General features: G+C 62.2%; 2 protein-coding genes and 1 long non-coding RNA gene across 3 annotated transcripts in view; 2 read left to right on the forward strand and 1 right to left on the reverse strand.

The window, feature by feature from the left end:
- The window catches only part of ZFPM1 (zinc finger protein, FOG family member 1), a 76,296-nt gene that overhangs the window by 42,115 nt on the left and 9,805 nt on the right, over positions 1–24,376 (forward strand). The window contains exon 4 of the mRNA XM_028841554.2: positions 15,498–15,631. Within this exon, the coding sequence (XP_028697387.2) occupies positions 15,498–15,631 (134 nt within the window). The remainder of the gene's footprint in view (positions 1–15,497; positions 15,632–24,376) is intronic.
- Positions 339–9,224, forward strand: LOC144338193 (uncharacterized). The gene is made up of 2 exons (XR_013412079.1): positions 339–1,876; positions 7,062–9,224. It is a non-coding gene; the product is annotated as an uncharacterized LOC144338193 (long non-coding RNA).
- LOC144338175 (uncharacterized) lies at positions 2,688–6,927 on the reverse strand. The gene is made up of 3 exons (XM_077986736.1): positions 6,157–6,927; positions 4,604–5,959; positions 2,688–3,648 (listed from the first exon to the last, which is right to left on the reverse strand). Exons 2-3 carry the CDS (start codon positions 4,795–4,797, stop codon positions 2,847–2,849), a joined length of 996 nt encoding a protein of 331 aa, XP_077842862.1. The 5' UTR covers positions 4,798–5,959; positions 6,157–6,927; the 3' UTR covers positions 2,688–2,846.

Below are 24,376 nucleotides of genomic sequence, written 5' to 3' on the forward strand. Positions count from 1 at the left end.
GCACTGTGTCCCCTTCACAGATGGGAAACTGAGGCCAGGAGAGGTCAGGTAGCCACCGCACCCCCATGCTGGGGAGGGTCCGAGTGGGCACAGAGTCCCCAGGCCTGCCTCCCAGGGAAGGGCCCAGGCCCACCCATCCAGTCTCTCCAGGCCCAGCCCCCAGGGTCCTGTGGGCTCCCCGGGCCCCTCCTCGGCCCCATGGCAGCAGAGGGTGAGGGACAGTGGATGCCCCATGAGGAGTGCAGCTGGAGCCCTGGGTCTCTAGCCGTCCCCATGGTTGGGGGGCAGGGGCCGGGCCTGGCTGCCTGCCGTGCTGCCCACTGGCCTCACCACCTTCCGGGAGCGGCTATCTGTGGCCAGGGCAGCCTATCTCAGCCGCAGGCGCTAATCAAGCTGGCTTCCTCCTCCGCCCTCCCACCCGGCTTCCTGCCCCGGCCATCCCCCACCACCAGCCCCCACCCGGGCCCCCGCTGTTGCCCTACCGGCCCCTCCCAGACATCTCGGGGGCAGGCCCACCAGTATCACCTGGGCGAGCCCCTGGAGCCCCGGCTGCTGCCCAGAAGCTTCCCTCCCTGCCCCTCCTGGGCCTGCCGCATGGCCGGGGACACAGTCAGCTCCCCGCCTGAGCTGGTGGCCTCCTCAGGAAGATGGCCACAAGGCGCTCTTGGGAGGACCCTTGGGACAGTGGGCAGGCGCTGGGCAGGCCACAAGCGTGTCGCTGGCAGCTGCTGCCCCAGCTGCCCTCGTTCCCACCACTACGCCCCATGTTGCCACCAGTGTGGGCACCGTGACCATCACTAGCACAGGAACAGTGCTGTTAGAGAGAGCTGCTGCTGGCCTGGCCGCTGTCACCTTGCTGGTGCTGTCACTGTCACTCTGGGTCGTGCTGTCACCTCGCGAGGACTGTTGCTGTTACTGGCACCAGCCCTCCCGCTGGTACAACGGCAGACCCAGCTTCCAGGTGTCACCTGTCTCACCACAGACCTGGGGCCTGTTGCACCCTGTTCTGGGCTCAGGGTCCCTCATCTGTGAGACGGGGACAGGACAGTTCAGGCTGCCTGGAGCTGCTGGGGCAGGGCAGGGCCCACAGTTTCTCTTTCCCAGCATGTCTGCATGGTCAGCTCAGATCTTGGCCACCCTGGGCTAAGCTGGGTCCTGGGCACAGTGCTGGGTCCCTAGACCTTGGTGTCCTCACGTCACCAACAGGTACAGCAGGCCCTCCCTGTGGGGTACAGCCTCAGCTGGGGGACATGTCAGGGTCTCTAAGGCCGGCCCCTCCCCACACTGGCCTGACTTCTCCACCTCCTCCTGCCCAGGAGGGAAACTGAGACACCACTGCTGGTGATGGAGATAGCGGGCGTGGGTGCAGGGCCCTCCCGCCGGTGCTGGTGATGATGGAGATGGCGGGCGTGGGTGCAGGGCCCTCCCGCCGGTGCTGGTGATGATGGAGATGGCGGGCGTGGGTGCTGGTGATGATGGAGATGGCGGGCGTGGGTGCTGGTGATGATGGAGATGGCGGGCGTGGGTGCTGGTGATGATGGAGGTGGCAGGCGTGGGTGCTGGTGATGATGGAGGTGGCGGGCGTGGATGATGGAGATGGCGGGCGTGGGTGCTGGTGATGATGGAGATGGCGGGCGTGGGTGCTGGTGATGATGGAGGTGGCGGGCGTGGATGATGGAGATGGCAGGTGTGGGTGCGAGGCCCTCCTGCCAGTGCTGGTGATGATGGAGATGGCGGGCGTGGATGATGGAGGTGGTGGGCGTGGGTGCGGGGCCCTCCTGGCACTGCTGTTTGCCATGGGGTCAACCCCAGCCTGGGAGGGCTCCTGGGCCAAAGAGCGAACTGAGACGCAGTGAGTTCACATGGCTCGTCCGAGGTGGGGACTAGGCCGGTGAGCCCTGACCTCCTGACCCCAGCCCTGCAAGCGCCCCCACCCATGGTTTAACCCTCCCAGCAGCTCCTCCACCCCTCAGGCGGCTGCACCCGCCCCCTATTTATTTATTTATTTATTTATTTATCTCTCCTCCGTCTCTGCATGTAACTTTTTATTTCCTCACCGTGCTTTTCCATTACAGCGGCCGTGGACGCAGCCGATAAGATCGGTCCCCGGAGATGGGACAAAGGGGCCGCCATCGGCTCGAGGGCTGGTCATATCCTGCCCGAAAGGGCCGAGCAGGGCCTGAGATGCGGCAAGATGCTATCTCGGGGTTTATTGTGTCTCGTGAGGGTGCCTCCCACCCCAGCCCCCCGCCCTCTCCCACCCTGCCCAGGGCCCGGGCACCAGACACTCAGGACCCGCCTCTGCCCCACAGGCGTGATGCTTCTGTGCGTGCCCCTCCATGTCCCCCAACCTAGTCCCTGTGCCCTGTGGGTGGCCTGGGGCCATGAACAGGGGCTTTGGCCCCAGGTGTCCGTTTGGATCCACCCTGGAGTTACTGTGGGTCTCGGGCTTGCCCCCAGCCTCCCAGAGCCCCATTGTCCCTCCCCAGCCGGTGCTGCTGGAGGCAGTGGCCTTGGCGACCCCGTCCCAGCTGAGGGTCCCCACCTCGCAGGTCAGAGCCACCCGGTCCTGGCTGCCCCAGCACCACCAGCTGCTGCCTCCCTTGACTCAGCAGTTGGCTCCTGGGAATTTATCCCAGAAAAATCATCCCAGCATGGACGGGCTCAGGGCAGCATGTCGAAGACGGCAAGTCATTTATTTTTTTAAAATTTTTGCTGTCCTGCCACGTTTCCTCCAGAGAAGGAAGATGGTTCTAAGGGCAGCGGAGGCCACGTGGGTGCCCGTTTGTGGGTTGCTCTGCACACACAGTGGCCGAACGGCAGATCCGGGGCTGCCCTCAGAGTGGTCACCACCCCCACCCACCTTTAGCTGTTGTTCCCCCAACCCCGCGGGACTGGAAGGCTGTGCGCCGTCTCTTCTGCAGGTAGCGGGACTGGAAGGCTGTGCGCCGTCTCTTCTGCGGGTAGCGGGACTGGAAGGCTGTGCGCCGTCTCTTCTGCGGGTAGCGGGACTGGAAGGCTGTGCGCCGTCTCTTCTGCGGGTAGCGGGACTGGAAGGCTGTGCGCCGTCTCTTCTGCGGGTAGCGGGACTGGAAGGCTGTGCGCCGTCTCTTCTGCGGGTAGCGGGACTGGAAGGCTGTGCGCCGTCTCTTCTGCGGGTAGCGGGACTGGAAGGCTGTGCGCCGTCTCTTCTGCGGGTAGCGGGACTGGAAGGCTGTGCGCCGTCTCTTCTGCGGGTGGGGGTGGTGCTCCTCAGCAGGGCAGGGTGGGTGGATGAGCACGCGCCCCTGGGACAGGAACCCCCATTGTAACACAGTGCTTGATTCAGGGGCCAGTGGAGACTTCCGTGGTTCCTGAGCAGAGGCACAGGGGAGGGAGCTGTGTCTGGGGGACCCCCGGTTCTTGAGTGGAGGGATCTGTGTCTGAGGAGGAGCTGGCCTGTTCTGCCTCCAGAGCTCCTCCTGCTTCCTGGTCTTCCCCACCCTCCCGAGCCCCTGCCTGGCCTGTATCTGACTCACAGCCAGCTGCCTCTCTGTGGGGCCAGGTCCGCTCTGTGGGGCCAGGTCCGCTCTGTGGGGCCAGCTGCCTCTCTGTGGGGCCAGGTCCGCTCTGTGGGGCCAGGTCCTCTCTGTGGGGCCAGCTGCCTCTCTGTGGGGCCAGGTCCGCTCTGTGGGGCCAGGTCCTCTCTGTGGGGCCAGCTGCCTCTCTGTGGGGCCAGCTGCCTCTCTGTGGGGCCAGGTCCTCTCTGTGGGGCCAGCTGCCTCTCTGTGGGGCCAGGTCCTCTCTGTGGGGCCAGCTGCCTCTCTGTGGGGCCAGGTCCGCTCTGTGGGGCCAGGTCCTCTCTGTGGGGCCAGCTGCCTCTCTGTGGGGCCAGGTCCGCTCTGTGGGGCCAGCTGCCTCTCTGTGGGGCCAGCTGCCTCTCTGTGGGGCCAGGTCCTCTCTGTGGGGCCAGCTGCCTCTCTGTGGGGCCAGCTGCCTCTCTGTGGGGCCAGGTCCGCTCTGTGGGGCCAGGTCCTCTCTGTGGGGCCAGCTGCCTCTCTGTGGGGCCAGCTGCCTCTCTGTGGGGCCAGGTCCGCTCTGTGGGGCCAGGTCCTCTCTGTGGGGCCAGGTCCTCTCTGACCTCGGTCTTCTCATCTGTGTTGGGGTGATTGGGGCCATGACAGCTCTCTCTGTGGCTGCCCATAAAACCACACATAGCTTTTAGAAGAGGAGACACATTCACAGTTCACAGAAGCACCTTCTGCCTCTGGGACTCACATGGGGCTGGGCTCACCCCGGGGCACAGGCTCCATATCCCAGTTAGAGCCTCAGGGTGCTAGGCAGACCTTGGGCTCCTGAGGCCTCAGTCTTCCCCTGGTTAGCACCTCCTCTGTGGAGGTGACAAGACCGAAGGGTCAGTGAGGGCTCAGGGCAGCAGCCTTTTCTGGAAGGGACTTTTCCATTCTCGGGGGGTGGCAGTGTCCTGGTGCTCTCGGTGGGCACCAGCGTCCTCATCAGCACCTGCCTGGGTGTCCACAGCTGCCCCCGGTGGGGGTGGGTGCCTGCCAGGCTGGGTAGGATGGTCTCACCCAAGGCTGGGGCAGCACCCTGGGCCCTCACTCACCCTCTCCCATTTATGGAGCACAGACGGAGCCCCCAGAGGGCAAATGAACAGGCTGAGCAGGGGCCTGGTGGGAAGAAAGGGCCTTCAGGGGCATCTAGACCCTGGAAAAACAGGGCAGAGGCCGGGGCGCCCAGGCCGATAGGACACAGATAAGGTAAAGAAAATACGTCCTGTGTAAACAGCTTATCTAACATCCTGTTTCCAGCCACTGATAGGATGAGGCAGGGCTGGGGAGAGCCAGGGACCCCCACCCCAGTTCTCAGGCCTCAGGGTCCCCGAAGACCAGACTACTAGGGCCTGGGGGTAAATCGGCTCCCTCTCCCCACTTCCCAGGCAGGAAGACCAAGGCCCAGGACCCAGGGTGTTTAGCCTTCCAGAAGCCCGGAGAGGCTGCCAGTCTCCCAGCTTGGAGGTAACACGAGGCCGTGGCCCTCAGACTCCTCAGCCCTGGGGAGGCGCTGCAGAGTGGCAGAGATGCCCCCCAGGGTGCGGGGAGAAAGAGTCCCTCGCTGGGCCCCGTGCACAGACCCCTCGGGGACACATGGAGGGACACGGGCCCCCCTGTGCACCATGGGGCTCTGCCTGCCAGTCCAGCTGCCCCAGAGGGGGCCAAGGTGGTGGCGTCTGAGAACACAGCCCCCAAGAGAGCACCATGGAAGCGGTTCAGACAGGCAAGACCTGGCTCCGAGCTGCCCTCGAGGCCTCTGAAAGGGCAGTTCTGGGCCTGAGCACTGCCCCACTGCCCCCGTAGGGTCAGGTCCTTGCCCCTTCCCTTAGAGACACCCCTCCCCAGGACAGGCCACTGGGCTTGCAGGTACGAGGGCCCCCAGGTACCTGCAGGGGAGTTTGGCCCCACCCTGCCTTCCTTGCTATTCCCAGGCGGTCCCAGCTCTGCCATTAGCTGGGGCCAGGGTTCAGCCCGATAAAGATGGGCTGTTGTTCTGTGTCAAAAAATCAATAATCGCAGCGATGTTCCAGGCGATAGGAAGAGAAGTTCACAGGCACCAGCTGGCGGGTGGGCGGGGCAGAGCCGGGGGCTGCGGCACCTGTGGCCGGCCCTTCCTGCTGCTCCCTCACCCGATGGCTGACGCAGCTGCTCCACAGTGGACGCCAGGCCCAGGCTGGGCCAGGCCAAGCCAAGCCATGGCCCTTGTGCCTGCCGCTCCTTACTGCCCGTTTGTAGCCCAGAGCCGGCCAGGGCCTCGGCGAGGAGGTCGGTCCCTCCCCAAGGTGCGCTGGCTGGGTCTTCTCCCAGGAGGTGGTGCCGTCCTCCTCCAAACACAGGCACTCAGGTCCCCGGTGTTCCAGTGCCTTCGGGACACAGCCGTCAAAAGCCAGCCCTGAGGGGCTGACCGTCTAGCAGGAAGACAGAGTTAATGAAATCAAGACCTCTGCCCCTGGGTGCCCCCAGGAGGTGGTGAACACTCTGGGGACCTGGGAGACAGGGAGGAGGTGGGAGGGGCTGGCATCACCCTCCGCACGGATGGCTTCCTGGGGTCCTGGCACCGTGCCATGTGGGCTGGCCCTGAGGCAGCACCGTGCCTGGCACCTACCATTCCCTGGAGCCAGCACCCCCTGCCGTCAGCTCCCAGGAACGATGCCCATGCCGCCTGTCTGCTGATCCCAGCCAGGCCTCCTGCGATGTGGGCCCTGAGCACGACTTGGCAAGGAGACCACCATGCCGAGTGGGCGGGCGCTCGGAGGGTGGGCACACAGGGTGCGAGGCCCACCTCTAGCAGAGAGAGAGCCTCGGCAGGTGCAGCTACTGGCAGGGCCTCCACGGGGCTTTCCGGCCACGTGCCTCACCCCAAAGGAAGGCACCCCTCACAGCCCCAGCCCCCCGAAGCCCTCCCCCGTGAGTGCAGGGTCCGAGGGAAACATCTCAGGAAGGCAAGCTCTGGCGTTCGAAGCCCTTTGTTAACCTCTGGCCTGGGGTGAGAAGAAAACCCTTGTCCAGGAGGCCTGGGGCTCTGGGCCAACCCCACCCTGGGCTCTCCACTGGCCTCCGGGGTGCTCTGAGGTTTGTGGCCCAGCAGAGGCCAGGCACCATGGCCAGGAGGCCAACAGGGGCCGTGCCAGGCAGAAAGCAGAGGAGACTAGGGCAGGAGGTGGGGAGACCAGGGCAGGAGGCGGGGAGGCCACAGCAGGGGGTGGGGAGACTAGGGCAGGGGTGGGGGGCACCAGGGCAGGGGTGGGGAGACCAGGGCAGGAGGCAGGGAGGCCACAGCAGGGGATGGGGAGACTAGGGCAGGAGGTGGGGAGACTAGGGCAGGAGGTGGGGAGACTAGGGCAGGAGGTGGGGAGACTAGGGCAGGGGTGGGGAGACTAGGGCAGGGGTGGGGGGCACCAGGGCAGGGGATGGGGAGACTAGGGCAGGGGTGGGGAGACTAGGGCAGGGGTGGGGGGCACCAGGGCAGGGGATGGGGAGACTAGGGCAGGGGTGGGGAGACTAGGGCAGGGGTGGGGGGCACCAGGGCAGGAGGCGGGGAGACTAGGGCAGGGGTGGGGAGACCACAGCAGGGGTGGGGAGACTAGGGCAGGGGTGGGGGCACCAGGGCAGGAGGACCAGGGTGGAGGAGCTGGAAGCTTCCCAGGAGGTGGTGGGTCTGGGGTCTCCCGGGGCGGGGTGCTGGGAGGCCTTGAGCAGGCCCCTCCTCTGTTTCCCCTCAGTGAAATTGACCTGGGTCTTGTGCTGGGGCTTGGCTCCACTGCTGGGCACACAGTAACACAGAATAATCCGGAAACGACTGAATGGGGGCTGGCCAAGAGGCTGCCCCAGAGCGGGCGCGCAGGGCAGGCTGTGCACTGAGTGTGCGTCCACAGGGCGGTAGCCATCACTGGGTGTGCACGGGCCACAGCTCTGAGGAGCACAGCCATTTCCCCAGCATGGCCGGAGGGCCCAGACGTATGTGACATCTGGTTTTTCAGCAGCAAAGCTGATCCATTTTTCTACCCATCCTGGGCATGCAGCTCCCAGGCTCCTCTGTTGCCTCTCCCAGACTCAGCCCTGCTGCCAGGACCTGGACCCTCCGAGGGGCGCTGGGGGGACCCAGGGAGAGGCAGGGTGGGAACCCTCATCAGGCCCCCAAGAGCTGGGCTAATCTGCAGAGCCCTGAGTGGCTTCGCCTCTGAGCTTTGGTGCATCCATTGATCCCATCGCCCGCGTCTCATCCGCCTGCGGCTCTGTCTCTGTGTCTCATCCGGCGGCTCCGTCTCCCTTCTCACTAGCCCATGTCACGCTGTTCCTTCCATCTCGGCTGTCCCGAGTGCCACAGCCAGGGCCGCTGCCACGAGTGAGGGCTGTGGTCCTGCTGACCTTTCCAGGTGGCCTTCTGCCCACTCTGCTTGGTGGCTCCTGTCTGTGGACAGGGAATGGACTTCACGGAGGGCCTACTGCCCAGTGGGTGGGACTCACTGCAGGTGGGGGTATGGCCTGGGCTGCAGTCATGGGTTTGCGATCAGAAGGACCTGGGCTTGACTCTCCCATGCCACTTGCTGGCTGTGTAACCTCCCACGTGGCCCCCAGCTTCTCGGGCCTTGCTTTTCACAGACAAGAACAGGAGAAACAGCCCCCATCATCCCCCGAGCTCTTGGCCTCGTCCCCTCAGCACCGTGTCCCAGCCTCCAGAGCTCAGAGGTGGGGAACTGAGGCCTGCCCAGAGGTGCCATGGCCATCAGTGACCCAGCCAGGGCTGGAGTCAAGCCTGGGCCCCTTTGTGTTTCTTGACTTGGCATTCAGGTGTGGCGTGATCCAGGGAACACACTGACTGACTAGTGCCGCATAGATCTGGTCTCCTGGTCCCAGACCTGGGCTGCCTGGGTGTGTCAGCCTTCTCCATGCCCTGGCAGGATGGCTGAATGGGGTACGGCTCAGAGGACGATGCCCAGCCTCTGTCCAAAGGGTGGGCTGGGTCTTGTGGGTTCTACAGGCCTGGGAACACCAGCCCCCATGGGAGATGCCATCCAGCTCCGGCAGATGTGGGCCTTGGGGAGAAGTGGCAGCCCTGCGGGGCCCACGTGGCTGCGGGAAAGGCCCCCTGCAGACAGCCAGCTGCCCACAGTGCACCTTGACCTTGCCCGTGCACCCAGGCGTTTGGACGCTCACAAGGGACCCTTGTGAGGCCCCTCTGCAGATGGGCCAGCCCCACCACCTGCCTGGGAGGACACCCTTGCCCAGCCCATCCTGGGCTCCACTCGGGGGCCTCCAGCAGCCACTCCCTCCTCTGAGCCTTGGTTGCCCTATCTGTAAGCAGGAACCTAAAAAGGGGGCCACAGTAAGGGGCCCAGTGGGTCGAGGATGTGTCAAGAAGTTGCTGGTGGGCCGGGCACGGTGGTTCACACCTGTAAGCCCAGTACTTTGGGAGGCTGAGGTGGGCAGATCGTTTGAGGTCAGGAGTTCAAGACAAGCCTGGCCAACATGGCAAAATCCCTTCTTTACTAAAAATACAAAAATTAGCCGGGTGTGGTGGCATGCACCTGTACTCCCAGCTACTCAGGAGGCTGAGATGAGAGAATCGCTTGAAACCGGGAGGCGGAGGCTGCAGTGAGCCAAGATCGCACCACTGCACTCCAGGCTGGGTGACAGAGCAAGACTCTGTCTCAAAAGAAAAAAGAAAGAAAAGGAAAGAAGTTGTTGGACCCCCAGCCTTGTCCCCCATCCATTTCTCACCAGGCCTGCGTTTGTTCCCAGCCAGATCTTGGGAGGATCACATGTGAGGGAGGCCATGATATCCACACAGGACCACGCTTTTCACTGCCCAAGAGGCTTCTGAGGCCACAGAGAAGGCCACAGAGTCCAACCACAGGCCTTTGGCTCCACGTGGGCTCCCCTGGCCTCTCCTTGGCACAGGCCCATCCCAAGGCTCACTCAGAACCTCTCCCAGACGTGGCCTTCGGTGCCCGCCGTGGGCCGTGGTTGGTGAATCCTGGGAACCAGGGCTCTGCCTCCCGTAGACAGCTGCAGCACACAGGCCCAGGGCCTGCCGCTGAGGCTGCAGAGGGGACACAGACCCTGCGTGGAGGTCACAGGGCGGGGGAGGAGCTGCTTAGCCTCCACTCCCCTTCTGTCACCTGTCTCTTGTCCTGGGGCCTCAGCTGCCACCCAGATTACAGGCTTTTCCATCCAGGAGGGTCTGACTTTGGAGCTGGTGACCGTGGGCAGGTCCCCTTGCCCCTGTTAAATGGACTCCGCAGGGTTGGCCTGCGTGGGAGCCAAACACGTGACCAGCAAGCAGATCCGAACGTGGCGCGTCGTGGTGGACAGAGGGGCCGGCTTGCCCCGCCCCACGCAGTCGACCCCCGGCCAGCCTGGTCTGCCTCCCGTGTGACCTTGGGGAGCCGCTCGCCCCTCTGGCCTCTGTTTCTGTGTCTGTGCAGGATGTGTTCTCAGGACCCACATGGTCTGTGCACCGGCCTCACCTGCTGACCCACAGAGACTTCCGGAACCCCGCCAGCCTGGGGGAGGGAAGCTCCTTTTTCTTTCCTTTTTTGTGACTTTTATCAAAAGCAAACAGCATGATCCCTGAGACAGGGCCGCTCCCAACAAAGCCGGGCCCGGCTGGCCTGTGGGAGCCACAGGGCGGGACAGGGCGGAGCGATGGGGTTGATTAGATAAGTGGGTGCTGGGGTGACCCCACGGTGGGCACCAACCACAGAGCCCACCGTCGGGGGTGGCCGGACTTTGCGCTCCAGAGGCTACCAGCCATTAGGCACAAACAGAAGCTGGCCCCTGGAAGGCGGGAAGGCCAGCTGTGTGCAGGAGGGGCCCCGGTTCCCGGACGTCCACAGACGCACAGGGTGACGCCTTCACCTGCCTCAAGTCAGAGCTGCGAGCCAGCCTGCCAGGGCCGTGGTTCAGGTGGGGAAACAGGCCTGGGGAGGCGGGTGGCTGAGCAGCGTCGGTTCAGGAGGCAGATGGTCCTGGGTGGAGCCCTGGATCCTCTGCCAGAGAGCAGCTTCGGGGTCTGGTCTCGGGGGCAACTGCCTTCCCTGCTGTGTGACCCCCAGCTGGTTGCTGGAGTCTCTGGGCCTGTGGGATGGGAGCAGACGCTCCTCCACAGGCTTGCTGCCACATGTGCATCAGGAGGGGGCCGCGGTGCCTGTGCTGGGCATGTTGGCCACGTTGTTGAGGGAGGCCACAGGGACCTCTAGGGCCTCTGGGGCAGAGCCAGAGCTCAAGGGTAGAGGCCAAATCCCAGGGGGCAGCCCTGGGCTGGGCCCCAGGCCTTAGGATGCCCACCTGGTGCAGTGTCTCAGCCCATCCGGGCAGCTGGGAGAGAGAACAGTGCTGGCTGCACCGGCAGACACACCCCTACCCTCATGGCATGAGCCCAGGGGAACGTCATGGGGGCACCCCCTTCTCCGTATGGGTAAACCGAGACTCAGAGCACACACAACCACTGGCGAGCTGGGCAGAGGCAGGATTGGCCCCAGGCCTGTGGATTCCAGACCCCAGCTCTCCCTCCCCAGGCACCCCCAAAAGGCCCTGGACCCTGGCCAGACCCACCAGGCTCCCCTCAGCAAGGCTCCCCACTCTGTGGGGTTGGCCCAGCCGGCAGCGCTGAGCTCTGCCTGGTCCTCAGCCCCCCACTGCTTCCATCCCCGCGAGTGTCACCAGAGGGTTTTAAGACCCATGTGGACGTTTCAATCATATAAATATGCAATGGCTGGAACTTCTCATTTGGTTCCTCGCAGATGCTTGGGGGTGAAATTGAATCCCAGCACGGCGTGTTTGTTCTGGAGATGGCGTGTGCAGTCCTGTTTGCCTGAATAAATTAATCCTTGTCAGGCCGGGCGCGGTGGCTCAAGCCTGTAATCCCAGCACTTTGGGAGGCCGAGGCGGGCGGATCACGAGGTCAGGAGATCGAGACCATCCTGGCTGACACAGTGAAACCCCGTCTCTACTAAAAAATACAAAAAACTAGCCGGGCGAGGTGGCGGGCGCCTGTAGTCCCAGCTACTGGGGAGGCTGAGGCAGGAGAATTGCGTGAACCCGGGAGGCGGAGCCTGCATTGAGCTGAGATCCGGCCACTGCACTCCAGCCTGGGCGGCAGAGCGAGACTCCGTCTCAAAAAAAAAAAAAAAAAAAAAAAAAAAAAAAAAAATCCTTGTCCCAGTGCTGTGCCTATAGTGGCGGCCCCATGCCCCCTGCGGGGCTCACCTATGCGGCTTCGGGCCCGCCCCCTCCTCAGGAGACCCGTCTAGAGATGGGGAAACTGAGGCCACAGCTGGAAGAGTCAGCCACGGGGCCACCAGCCGCTCCCTCCCACCTCAGCTCAGAAGACCCCTGGGGCTCTGGTTCTAACCCACCCACCCGCTGCCTACCCTTGGGCCAGAGACGGAACCTCTTGGATCTGTCTCCCCCACGTGTGTTGGGAGGAGTAACTTCAGAGCAGCTGGAAAGAATCCCCGCAAGTCCTGCTGGGCCCGGCTGAGGCTCAGTCCGTGGGGCAGGCACTCATGTTGGGTCCGTGGGGCGGGCACTCACGTTGGGTCCATGGGGCGGGCACTCACGTTGGGTCCGTGGGGCGGGCACTCATGTTGGGTTCGTGGGGATTTGGGAGCCGCAGCTGGTGTCCCCATTCTTCATCTGCAGAGACAACCTGGCTGGAGCTGGCATCTCTGCTGGGCTCACCCCAGTTGCTCTGGAGCTGGGGAAGAGGCAGCAGAGAGACCGGTCACAGGAGGCTGGCAGGGAAAGACACCTCCCCCTGGAAGCCCACCCTGACTGGCCTGCCCTCAGAGCTGTTGGTGCCATGGGGGTGTCCGGCCACTGCCTGTGTTTTCTGGGAGCCCCAAGGCCAAGACTGTGGCTTGCCTGTTGCTGCCCCGGGTTCCCCACAGGGTTTTGTGGTGGGACAAGCACAGAGCTCACCATGGGTTCTGGTCCCACCTCCAGCCAGAGCTCCCAGTGTGGCTTGGGCACTCCTCAGCCTCCCTGGGCCCTGGGCTTCCTAGTGGTGGGGTTGGGTGCTGGCCATCTCCATTGCTGCCACTGTCTGGATCCCCCAGCCATTTTACAGACCGTTTAAAAAAACATCTGCCTGTGTCTTCCCGCCCATTCCCACCCAGCTCAGCATCCCTGGCCCCCAGTCCCAGGCCTCTCACCCTCACTCACGGACATTTCTATCCATTCTCAGCCTTGAGTCAAGTCCTCAGGAGGCACCCCATCTGCCAGGAGTAGGAGCCTCACCCACCCCCACTTTCCAAAGCGATTTTGTTTCTGGTTGGGAGAGGGTCTCTGCAGGAACAGGGGGCTGGAAATAGGTTACGTGAGCAGATGAGTGTTGCGAACCACCACGGCCTCCATGTTCAGTTGCACAGGTTGTAAGCTGCACAAGGGCACTGGGGGTGAGCTGGGGCTAAGATCAGCCATGCTCCCCTTACCAATCCAGGCACCTTCGTGACCCTGCATCCACCCCCAAGAGGCACCTTTCCCATGCACAGCCCCTTGGAGACGCAACCTGAACCCTGGTCCAGGGAGATGGGTTGTCGTGGTGACCATCGCCCTGGTCCCCAGCCCCACACGCCTCTGATCCCTGGACTCCCTGGAGGCCCCTCGCCCAGCCCCCGGCCATCCCTGAGTGGTGGGTTCTGCCCCTGGGCGAGCGGAACGGCCACCTTTATCGGAGCCAGCTCTCTCTGGCGGTGCGTGATACCCAGAAGGGGCGGCCGCCACGGGAAATGCCAGCCACACTCTTATCTGGGAGGCTCGGCCGGCTGGCCCTGGAGCTCCGATTAGGGAGCAGGACCGTTTGCCTGTGGGTGCAGCATGGACCGGGTAGGGTGGGCACCAGTTCTGCCCTCCCCCTTCCCCATGAGGGCAGGGGGCAAGCGAGAGCCCAGGGCCACCAGGACAGGGACCTCGACACCCTTGAGGTGTGACATGTGGCAGGTGTGGACACTGCAGGCCCAAGCTCCTCCTACCCCTGGAAAGGTGGGCACCAGCTCCAGGTGCACGGCAGTGTCTCAGGAACAGCAGGGGCGCCCAGTGGGGGCTCCATGCCCAGCAGGCCCAGGGACTCTGGTCAGGAATGTTCTGGAACCTGAGGGGAAGGCATGCGACCCCTTCCCTCTCTGAAAGGAAGTCACAGCACTCATGGGTCCAGATGTGCCCTCAGGGGCTTCTCAGACAAGGGTCCTCTGCCCCCCACCCCGCCCTGCCCCGCCAGAACAGAGGCCCGCACGCAGGGCCCCACCCACGAAGCTGCGAGTGTTTCTGACGGTCCGGATGGGATTCCACATGCTTCCCTGTGGCCCCAGCCCTGACTGAGGGGTGACACTCACGACCCACCAGCAACTGGACAGACAGAGGGACGGATGAGCACACACTGGGAGCTCCCCTCTGGGGAGTCTCTTCTCTCCCATGTCCACCCCTGAGGCCTGACCAGGTAGGGGCCAGAGACGCAGGTGCAGCCAGGACATGAGGGGCCAGGCCCCCCACCACTGTCACACACAGGGTGCCCCTGGAGCCAGGCCTAGGGCTTTGGACCCCAGTGCCCTGCTGCTAGCCGCATAGCCTCTAGGGGCCTCAATGTCCTCGTCTGTACAGGGGGATGACCCCATAGGGCCGTGTGGTGCTGGCTGGCCCATATGAATGGGATGCTGGGACCCAGCTCACACTGGTCACCCTCTTGGTGCCAAGCCTTGCAGGGGCAGGGGAGGAGGGAGGCCCAGTGGTCAGAGCCCTGGGCCAGGACCCAGGCATTCTGGGTGGGCTGGCAGCCACGAAGCTGAGACGGCAGAGCCGCTCCTGCTGCCCCCAGTCTGCTCGTCCCCTCCTGGGGGCTGATAAAGGGACGCAGGCCTCCTCAGCCTCTCAGTCCTGGTTCGCTGCCATCTTATCTGCCCTGGGGAAGACAAAGACCCAGTTAAAACGTTTTAGCAGGGCCTCCCGGCGTATTTACATGTTATCTCTGCCATTAGGCAAGCAGCTATCTGATCATCAGGCCCATTAAGGCCACAGCCTGCCCAATCGGGGCTCCAGGAAGTGGGGCTGCCACAGCACTGCGGCCAGGGGACCAGGCGAGGCCACGTGAGGCCTCCGTGGGCCCAGGCAGCCCTGGCCACGGGAGAGGTAGAGGTGACCCGGCCTTCCTGGGCAGAGGGTGTGTGGCCCGGAAGGAGCCACGTCCCTGTTGTCCACCGAGGAGGCTGAGACTCCAGAAGGCGGGTGAGGGTCAGGTGTGTGTGTGTCCTGGGCTGAGTGCTAAGTTCAGACGGCGGATGTGTGTCCTCTCACAGTCTGGAGGCTCCAAGTCCCAAGTCCAAGTGTCGGCAGGGCCAGCCTCCTTCCAGAGGCTCCTTCCTGCCACTCTCAGCTTCTGGGGGCTTCAGGCAACCCTCATGGCTGCCTCCCATCTCCACCTCCATCTTCTCATAGTCTTTTCTGTCTCCTTTTCTGTGTCTCTTAGAAAGATACTTGTCATTGGTTTTAGGACCCACCTGATAATCCCATTGATCTCAAGAGACTTAATCTAATTACATTTGCAAAGACCCTTTTTCTAAATATGAGCATGTTCGTAGACTGCAGGCTGGTGTATCTTTTGGGGGTCACTCGTCAGCCATGACACAAACTCATGCCAGCATTGCACCGTGCGGCCGGGCTCTGTGGGCCCCGTCTAACCTGCAGCCCTTGCCCTGGAGAACGACCATCGCAGGGCTCACAACCCAGCCGCAGGCATCCTCCGGGCTGCGTCGCTATACCCCACAGTGCCCTAGAGATCATGCTGCAGGGCTGCCCAGGCCCCCGGGACCCAGCACCTGCCGGCCCCTGCCACTCAGCCCAGGCCCCCAGGACTGCCACGCTCCACTGCCCCTTGGGCCGACCCTGGCGGGAGGTGGGCTGGACAGGCCCAGACCGGGCACGCCTCATGCCTGCAATGTCTCCCTGCAGACGAGCTGGAGCCGGTGGTGCAGGATGGGCAGAGGCGTGTACGGGCCCGACTCAGCCTTGCCATGGGCCTGTCCTGGGGCCCGTTCCACGGGAGTGTCCAGACCGGAGCCTCGTCGCCCGGGCAGGTGGAGCCGGTAAGCAGCCCCCACCCCCGCCCCTGCCCACCCACCCAATACAGGGCAACACCGACCCAGGGGACAGGCCCAGCTTAGACGCCAGCCCAGGAGCTCTGGCCACTGTGTGTAGAGCCTGTGGGAAGATTTGGGCCTGAGACACTGGGACCTGGAGGGCAGGGAGGGATTCACTGCCTGGGGGCCCATGGAGGGCTTCCTGTAGGAGGTGATATTGGGCCTTTGGTGCCTCAGGGAGGACTTCCTGGAGGAGGAGTTCTTTAAGCAGGACCTTGACAGATGACTGGGCATTGGGACAGGGGAGAAGAGCATTCAAGGGGAGGGAGGAGCAAAGCAGTGGCCCCGGCCTTGGGGGTACTGGGACAGTGAGGACGCTGCAGCAGAGGGCGAAAGGGTAGTTCAGCGTCTGTCCCCGCAGACCCTTCTGACAATAGGCACGGCCATCAGGCCCGTGGTCTCCATGGCCTCGGCACGAGTGCTCACCTCCTTGGTGATAGCACCTGCCTGGCAGAGCCTTCCAAGGCAGCCCCTTGCTACTAGACACGAATGCCTGTGTGGTTTGTCTTGGATGTACTTCTGGGGCCACCTCCGACTTACGACAAGTCAGTACGGTTTCCTCCGAAGAGGGTATAACAGTTTCTTTTAAAACACGTCTCAGCTAAGAAAGGGCACTGATATATAGAAACCTGTAAGTACGCGTGGGGCCACATCATGGGCGGCATAGGGTCTGGGGCCTCCTGGGTCGTTCACACAGCCTTTTGCCGCTGAGCGGGCAGATGCGTGTCCCAGGCCGCTCAGGGATTCCTTGGGAAGCCGGCCCAGGACAGAGGGTGTCCCCTTTCGCTAGGCCCTGGAGTCTCCTGCCTTTATGCCATTTCCTTGCAGGCAGGCCCCTGCCCGCTATGAGCCTCCACTGCCTCAGCCTTTGAGACCTTGGGTGAGACACAGGGGCGCCTAAAGCTTCCTTTTACGTCTGAGCCTGCAGACCCTGAGAAGGGGCATGGGCAGGGCTGCAAGCTTGTCTGTGAAGCAGGGAAGCCCATGGCACCCCTGCCTGCCAGGGCAGCTGGGCAGGTCACGTGAGATGTTCAGGAGTGGTGTTTGACACGGGGCATGGCTCAGTGGGCACTGCGGCCGGCAGCCTGGCAGGAGGGGTGGCTCCCTGGCCCCGTGGCCTGGAGCAGGGAGGTGGAAGAATAGCAGTGGAAGCTCAGTGGTGGTCAGTTTTCTCCATGGAAGGAGCCACATTTCAGCTCCACCACAGGAAGGAAGCCATGGTGTTCAGAGCTGGCTCTGTGGGGCGTGAGCTCCCCATCACTGTACGTGTGCAAGTGGCAGTCGATCCTTCTGGAGTGCTGGGATGTGGGGATGTTGGCAGGCGTTTATGGTTGCCAGGAGGAATGAACGGATGGGCTGGGAGCTCCGTGGCTCTCATCTCTGAACTCTCAAAGTGTCAAGAAAACCCATAGGTAGAGACCAGGGGCAAAGGCCGTAGGGGCTGAGATTAGAGGGCTCTGTGAGTTCCAGACACACCACAGGCCCATCTTCACTTCCTCCTCCCTGCATCCTACGAGGTGGGTCCTGCCACTCCATTTGACAGATGAGAAAACTGAGGCTCCAAGACATTAAGTCAATTGCCCAGGTACCCAGGATCAAACAGCAGAGGGAGCACTAGAACCCACATCTGCCCATTCCTGGAGACCCTCTCAGACTCCTTAATGACGGGGCTGAGGGGCTGGCACCAGCCTGGGAGTCATCCCCACGGGCTGCCCTTTGCCCTGGCTGCAGTCACCCCTCCCTGCCTGCCCTCCTGCCTCCGCATTTAGTCCTGCTCTGGCCTGGGGCACAGGCCATTCTGGGGAGACGGGCGCAGGGTTAGAAACCCTCCCAAGTGGGGAGATAACGTCTGGGGGCACAAGGGGAGCGAAGGCCAGAGGAGCCGCTGAGGCTCTGCGGGGAGCCCGGGGAGGAAGGAGCCCCCGCTCCACTCTTCCCTCCTCTGCTTTATCTCCTGCAGAATTAAATCCTTGATTAACCCTTATCTCCCCAGCGAGGCGCTATCTCCGCCTTGGCGCCGAGTGTCCAGACACACCGTACAAGATGATTGATTTCTTCAAGATATGCACGCCTTTCCGATACTTCATTTATTGTCTAAATATTTTTGCGTTTCAGTGGGCCCCTGTGGCTCTTGGCTGATAGGTCCCAGTTCTCTCCCCGACCCCTCCCTGAGGAGGACGTTGCCTCCTGCCCCGGATCGCCCCAGCTGCTGCCGGTTTTTCTTCTCTCTTTGTAGAAGGAGAAGGGGGAGGGGTGCAGATGCGACCCTGTGACCCTCCCCGCAGCCTCCACAGGCCTGGGGCTCGCTCACAGGCAGGGGTGAATGGGGCCAGGGTGGCATCCCCCTCAGTCCTCCACCTCTGGACAGTGGGGGGTGAGCACCCAGGGAGGAAACTGAGTGCCCGAGTCCCCAGCCAAGTCAGGAGTGTGGACTCTGGCACCGACTTGCTGTGTGACCTGGGGCAGGTCGGTTCCCTGATGTAGCAACTGCTCCCACCTCTGCCACACCTGGGGCTGCAGGAAGGGACCCGAGGGGCCCAGCCAGCTTCAGAATTTATAGTCAGTTACAGAAACACTCATGGTGGAGGGGTAGGTGGATGGATGGATGGGTAGATGGATAGATGGATGAATGGATGTGTGGCTGGAGGGGTGGATGGACAGATGGATGAATGGGTGGGGGGATAATGGGTGGATGATGGGTGGATGGGTAGATGCATGCGTAGATGGATGGGTGGGTGGTTGGGTGGGTAGATAGATAGATGGACAGATGCGTAGGTAGATGGATGGATGGCTGGGTGGATGGATAGATGGATGAGTGAGTGGATGGATGGATGGATGGATGGATGGATGGATAGGTGGGTGAATGGATGAGTGGGAGAGTGGGTGAAGGTGGGGTGGGTAGATGGATGAGTGGATAGATTAATGGATGGATGGATGGATGGATAGGTGGGTGAATGGATGAGTGGGAGAGTGGGTGAAGGTGGGGTGGGTAGATGGATGAGTGGATAGATTAATGGATGGATAGATGGATAGGTGGATGGATAGATGAGTGGATGAATGGGTGGATAGGTGGATGGATGGGTGGGTAGATGGATGGTGGATAAGTGGATGGATGGGAGGATAACCAGGTGGATGGCTGGATAGATGTATGGGTGGATGGATGAGTGGGTGGGTGGATAGATGGATGGATTAATGAATGGGTGAGTGGCTGAGAGGATGGATGGATGGATGGATGAATGGATGGATGGATGGAAGGAAGGAAGGATGGATGGTGGGTAGACAAGTGGATGGGTGGGTAGATGGATGATGGATAAGTGGACAGATGGGAAGATAACCAGGTGGATGAATGGATAGATGTATGGGTGGATGGATGAGTGGGTGGGTGGTTAGATGGATGGATGAATGAATGTGTGGGTGGCTGAGAGGGTGGATGGATGGATGATGGGTGGATGGGTGGATGCATGGGTAGATGGATGGGTGGGTGTATGGGTGGGTAGATGGGTAGATGGACAGATGCGTAGGTAGATGGATTGACAGCTGGATGGATGGATAGATGGATGAGTGGGTGGGTGGATGGATGGATGGATGGATGAGTGGGTGAAGGAGGGGTGGATAGACGAATGGATAGATGAATGGATGGGTAGATGGATGAATGGATGGGTAGATGGATAGATGGATGGATAAATGAGTGGGTGAATGGGTGGATAGATGGATGGGTGGGTGGGTAGATGGATGGTGGATGGATAACCACATGGATGGATGGAGAGATGTATGGGTGGATGGATGAGTGGGTGGGTACATAGATGAATGGATGAATGAATGAGTAGGTGGCTGAAAGGATGGATGGATGGATGGATGGATGGATGGGTGGATGGATGGATGGATGGATGGATGGGAGGGTGGGTGGGTGGGTGGATGATGGGTAGGTGGATGGATGGATGGGTGGATGGATGGGAGGGTGGGTGGGGGGTGGATGATTAGGTGGGTGACTGATGGATAGGTGGATGGATGGATGGATCGATGGATGGATCGATGGATGGGAGGGAGGGTGGGTGGGGGGTGGATGTATGGATGATTAGGTGGGTGAGTGGATGGATGGATGGGAGGGAGGGAGGGTGGGTGGATGGATGGGAGGGTGGGTGGATGGGTGGATGGATGGATGATTAGGTGGGTGGGTGGATGATGGACAGGTGGATGAATGGATGGATGGATGGATGGATGGATAGATGGATGGATGGATAGATGGATGGGTGGGTGGATGGGTGGGTGGGTGGGTGGGTAGACATATGGATGGCTGGATGGATAGACGGATATATGGCCTGAGGCCAACCTCATTGTTCCCCCCACCGCTGTTACCCCCTACTCCGCGCTGTTCCCCCACCACCATGCTGTTCCCTCCCCCGTGCTGTGAAAACTAAAGGGAGAGTAGCCTGACTCAGCTCCCCAAGCCCGGCCTTCCCCTGCTATGAGATCAGGTTCTGCCATGACGATGACCCTTGACGCCAGGCTCTGGGGCTCCCTGCATGGTTTCAGAGGACTGCTCAGACCCTGTGGTGTCTCCAGGGGTCCCAGCCCCATCCTCAGGTGAGAAAGCCTCAGGCCATCATGGGTCAGGGACCGCCTGCTAAGGTCTCCTGAGCACAAACACCGTGTTTCCTCCCCCATGCTGTTCCCTGCCCCTGTGATGTTCCCCTCCCCCGTGCTGTTCCCCCACCCTGTGCTGTTCCCTCCCCTATGCTGTTCCCCCTCCCCCATGCTGTTCCCCCTACCATGCTGTTCCCCTTTTTCCCCCAGGTGCTATTCCCCCCATGCTGTTCCCCTCTCTGCTGTTCCCTCCCCCGTGCTGTTCCCCCACCCCGTGCTGTTCCCCCACCCCGTGTTGTTCCCCAACCCCGTGCTGTACCTTCCCCGGTGCTGTTCCCTCCTCTCTGTTCCCTCCCCATGCTGTTCCTTGGCCCCCTCATATCCACACCCTCCCTTCCTCACCCTCCAGGCCTCAGCCAACATCCTGGCACAGCCACCCCCACTTCCTGTCTCAGCCTGTCCTGTGTCTCTGTCACCGCCCCCTCCAGTCACCTACCTGCTGTTTCTGGCCAGCTCCACACTCCAGCGGCCACGGGAGATGCAGTTCTGTTCACTGTGTTCCCCACACCTGGCAACAGCTGATGCACAAGCCCTGCCTGTCGGATAAGGGAGTGAGTGAGTGACTGAGTGACTGAGTGGATGAAGTGGCAGCAGCGAGGTGGCAGGGGTCTCACAGACCTGGCTTTAGTCTTGCAGGCCTCAGGCCCTCACCTGGGAAATGTACTTCTTGCGTGGTCGAGGGAGACAGAGGCACTGAGGGACCAGCTGGTGTCTCTGGTGAGGTGACGGGGAGGTGGAGGACTTCTCAGGATGGGCTCAGCAGCCTCAGCCTCAGCCCCCACTCTCCCGTGAACCCGCTGCTGGCCTGCTACCCCGCAGTGACCTGGGGATGGCCGAGCAGGACACCTGCAGGGGCTTCTGCAGGACCAGCTGTTTGGCTCCCTGGGCCGGGCCACCTCAGCAGCCCTGCAAGCTGCACAGCGAGGTTTGGGAACGGCCTCAGATAAAGTTGTCACAGCGGATGCGGCGCAGATAGGGTTTCCGATAGCTATCGGTGCCACCGCAGAATCGAGACACTGACCTCTTTGTTGGAGGAAACAAGGAGTATTCTCAGGTCCACCCGGGGAATTTAAAGTGGCCGCCGCTGGTGGGGCCGGCCAGGGCCCGGAGGAGGGACAAGGCAACCCCAAGGGGCGGCAAGCAGGGTGGACTCTAGGGTCCTCCGCGGACCCTGGATACACCTGCCTGACCAGGATGGGTGCCGAGCCTGGGGCACCCTGGGAGCCATTGCCATCTCCGAGAGTCTTGGCAGAAGGGTCGGGTTGGGGCCGGGCGCGGTGGCTCACGCCTGTAATCCCAGCACTTTGGGAGGCCGAGGCGGGCGGATCACAAGGTCAGGAGATCGAGACCACGGTGAAACCCCGTCTCTACTAAAAATACAAAAAATTAGCCGGGCGCGGTTGTGGGCGCCTGTAGTCCCAGCTACTCGGGAGGCTGAGGCAGGAGAATGGCGTGAACCCGGGAGGCAGAGCTTGCAGTGAGCCGAGATCGCGCCACTGCACTCCAGCCTGGGCGACAGAGCGAGACTCCGTCTCAAAAAAAAAAAAAAAAAAAAAAAAAAAAAAAAAAAAAGAAGGGTCGGGTTGGGAAGTTAAAAATAGGCCCCCTCCCAAGGCCAGGCGCGGTGGCGCACACCTGTAATCCCAGCACTTTGGGAGGCCAAGGCGGGCGGATCACCTGAGGTCAGGAGTTCGAGACCAGCCTGGCCAACATGATGAAACCCTGTGTCTACTTAAACTACAAAAATTAGCTGGGTGTGGTGGTGGGTGCCTGTAATCTCAGCTATTTGGGAGGCTGAGGCAGGAGAATCGCTTGAACCCGGGAGGTGGAGGTTGCAGTGAGCCAAGATCACGCCATTGCACTCCAGCCTGGGGACAAGAGCAAGATTTCGTCTCAAAAAAAAAAAATTGGCCCCTTCCCCACTCGCTCCCCACTGCCCACAGGCAGAGCAGGGTCAGGAAGGGCCTGCAGCACCAGAGAAAGGCTTCTGTTGCAGGCCTGATCAGAGGTGGTGAAAAAAGAAGAGAAAAAAATCAACAGACAGACCTGTGCCCAGCCAGCCCCTCCGCAAGGGAAGCAGGAGCTGAAATTGGCTTCCTGCCCCAGCGTCTCCTGGCCCCGGCCCCAGCAGTGGCTCCCAGGGTGGGCAGGTGGCCCCAGGCTGGCTTCAGGGGTCCTGCCACTCGGCACCGGGCAAGACACTGGCTCAGGGCTGGCTGTGTCCACGCCACCTCCAGGCCGGGGACCCTGGTGGCCTCGGGTGAGGCTGTGCTCCCCTCTCCCCTGGGAGGTGTTGGGGGTGGCCCCTGAAGACAGGGCAGACTGGCAGGGAGGCCCTCACCCCTTCCCAGCCTGTGGTCACAGAAGTGGGAGTGGCAGGACCCTCTGAGAGTGTTTGCAGGGGGGACTGTGGCAGGGCGGCCCGAGCTTCTTGTCTCGCACCCCTAGTTCTCCCACCTGTTCCCTCCCGGGTCGGGGGCGAGTGCCAGACGTAAGCCTTGCCCTCCTTCCCCATGCCCCTCCCCACCTGCACCCCCAGGGCAGGTGCCCCATCGTGCCCCACAAACATGGGGTACACTCGGCGGGGCCAGGTGGGAACATGGCGCCTTCCCTCCACTCAGGACTGCCACAGAAAAATCGGGGGGTTGTGCAGCGTCAGCAAAGTTGCGGCGCGTGTTTTTATCATGCTGTGAACACGCTGCTCCTGGGAGTGATAAGCATTAAACCGACCGGGAGGCTGTCAGTCTCAGTTTGAGGGTTTAGAAATATTGGGACGAATAATTAGATTTCATATCGTTACCGCAGCACCCATCGGAGGATCAAGCAGATTAATTTTTTTCACCCTCCGCTACTCATTAATATTCATTAGAGGCTCGGGAAGGCCAGAGTGGGGAGGGCCAGGCCCCAGCAGCCTCTCCAAGCACTGACTGCCTGACCTGGGCGCAGCCGGGACACAGTAGCCGCTGGTCACCCACCTTTGTGCCAGGAACGTGCCTGTCCATTGCCCCTGGGGTTTGCCCCCAGCCTGCCCCAGCAGAAGCCCCCGTCCAAGCTGGCCGAGCCCCACAGCTGGCATGCAGCTCCGGAGCCCTGCCCTGTGGCCCTGGGAATCACTGGGGTGTCCTTTAAAAAGGGGGCACCCACCCGATGCCAGCCTGCACAAAGCATCTTCTTCAGGGGAGCCGTTCACCCCAGTGGACACCCAGCATGTGCTGCCCCAGATGTGCCCCATGGACGGCATCCCCTGGGGCCTGGAGGCACCCCCTGCCCACTTTGTCCTGCCAGGCCAACCCAAAGCAATAGCCAGGGCTGGAGCTAATACACATCCTGTGCTGGCAACCTGCTAGGCTGGCAACGTGCTAGGCTGGCAACCTGCTAGGCTGGCAACTTGCTAGGCAGGCAAAAGGCTTCACACAGATCACAGCCTCCCAACATACTGGGAGGAAACTGAGTCAAGGGAGATGGGACTGACCCCCCTGAGGCTGCCCCAAAGGCTAGTGGTGGGCTTGGGGTGGGTCCAGAGTGAGCAGGGGCTCGGTCTCCCCTCCGTCCCCCTAACAGCCATGTGGGAGAGGGCAGAGCCCCATCTGCAGAGAAGCTGAGCCAGGAACTGGGATGGCTTCACACTGGGACTGCAGGGTTGCACCCACCCCGGCCAGGGCCAGCTTAGCTCTGCTCACCTGTTCTATGGCTGAGCCGTGTGGAAGTCACCTGCTCTGCTGGCCAGCCTGCCCCAACCTTGCCTGAGTAGTCACTCAGCATCCCAACCCAAAGGCTGTATCTTGCTAGATTCCTGAGTGCCCTGCAGATGGGCCGAGAGGCAGGGGTGGCCCAGAGGGGTCCCTGCATACGGGTCTGGCCGTGCCCTGCCCATGGTCGCAGCAGGGAGGCCGAGCCTGGCTGGGACCCCGCTGCCCAGCTCTGCGGCCCACAGGGTCCCACGCGTGGCTGGCAAAGGCCAGGAAAGCTCATGGGCTGGCACCTGGTGGGGAGGTACCCCAGACCCACGGGGGACACCCCTGCACTGTCACCAGCCCGGCCCCTTCT

The sequence above is a fragment of the Macaca mulatta genome, chromosome 20 (assembly GCF_049350105.2).
Source record: "Macaca mulatta isolate MMU2019108-1 chromosome 20, T2T-MMU8v2.0, whole genome shotgun sequence".
Taxonomy (NCBI): Eukaryota; Metazoa; Chordata; class Mammalia; order Primates; family Cercopithecidae; genus Macaca; species Macaca mulatta.

Coding starts and splice junctions, on each gene's coding strand:
- LOC144338175 (XM_077986736.1), bottom strand. CDS start 4,797: ATGTTAGATAAGCTGTTTACACAGGACGTATTTTCTTTACCTTATCTG. Junction 3,649..4,603: donor TGCTCCATAAATGGGAGAGG/GTGAGTGAGGGC, acceptor CTGGCCCCACAG/AGAGGCAGCTGGCCCCACAG.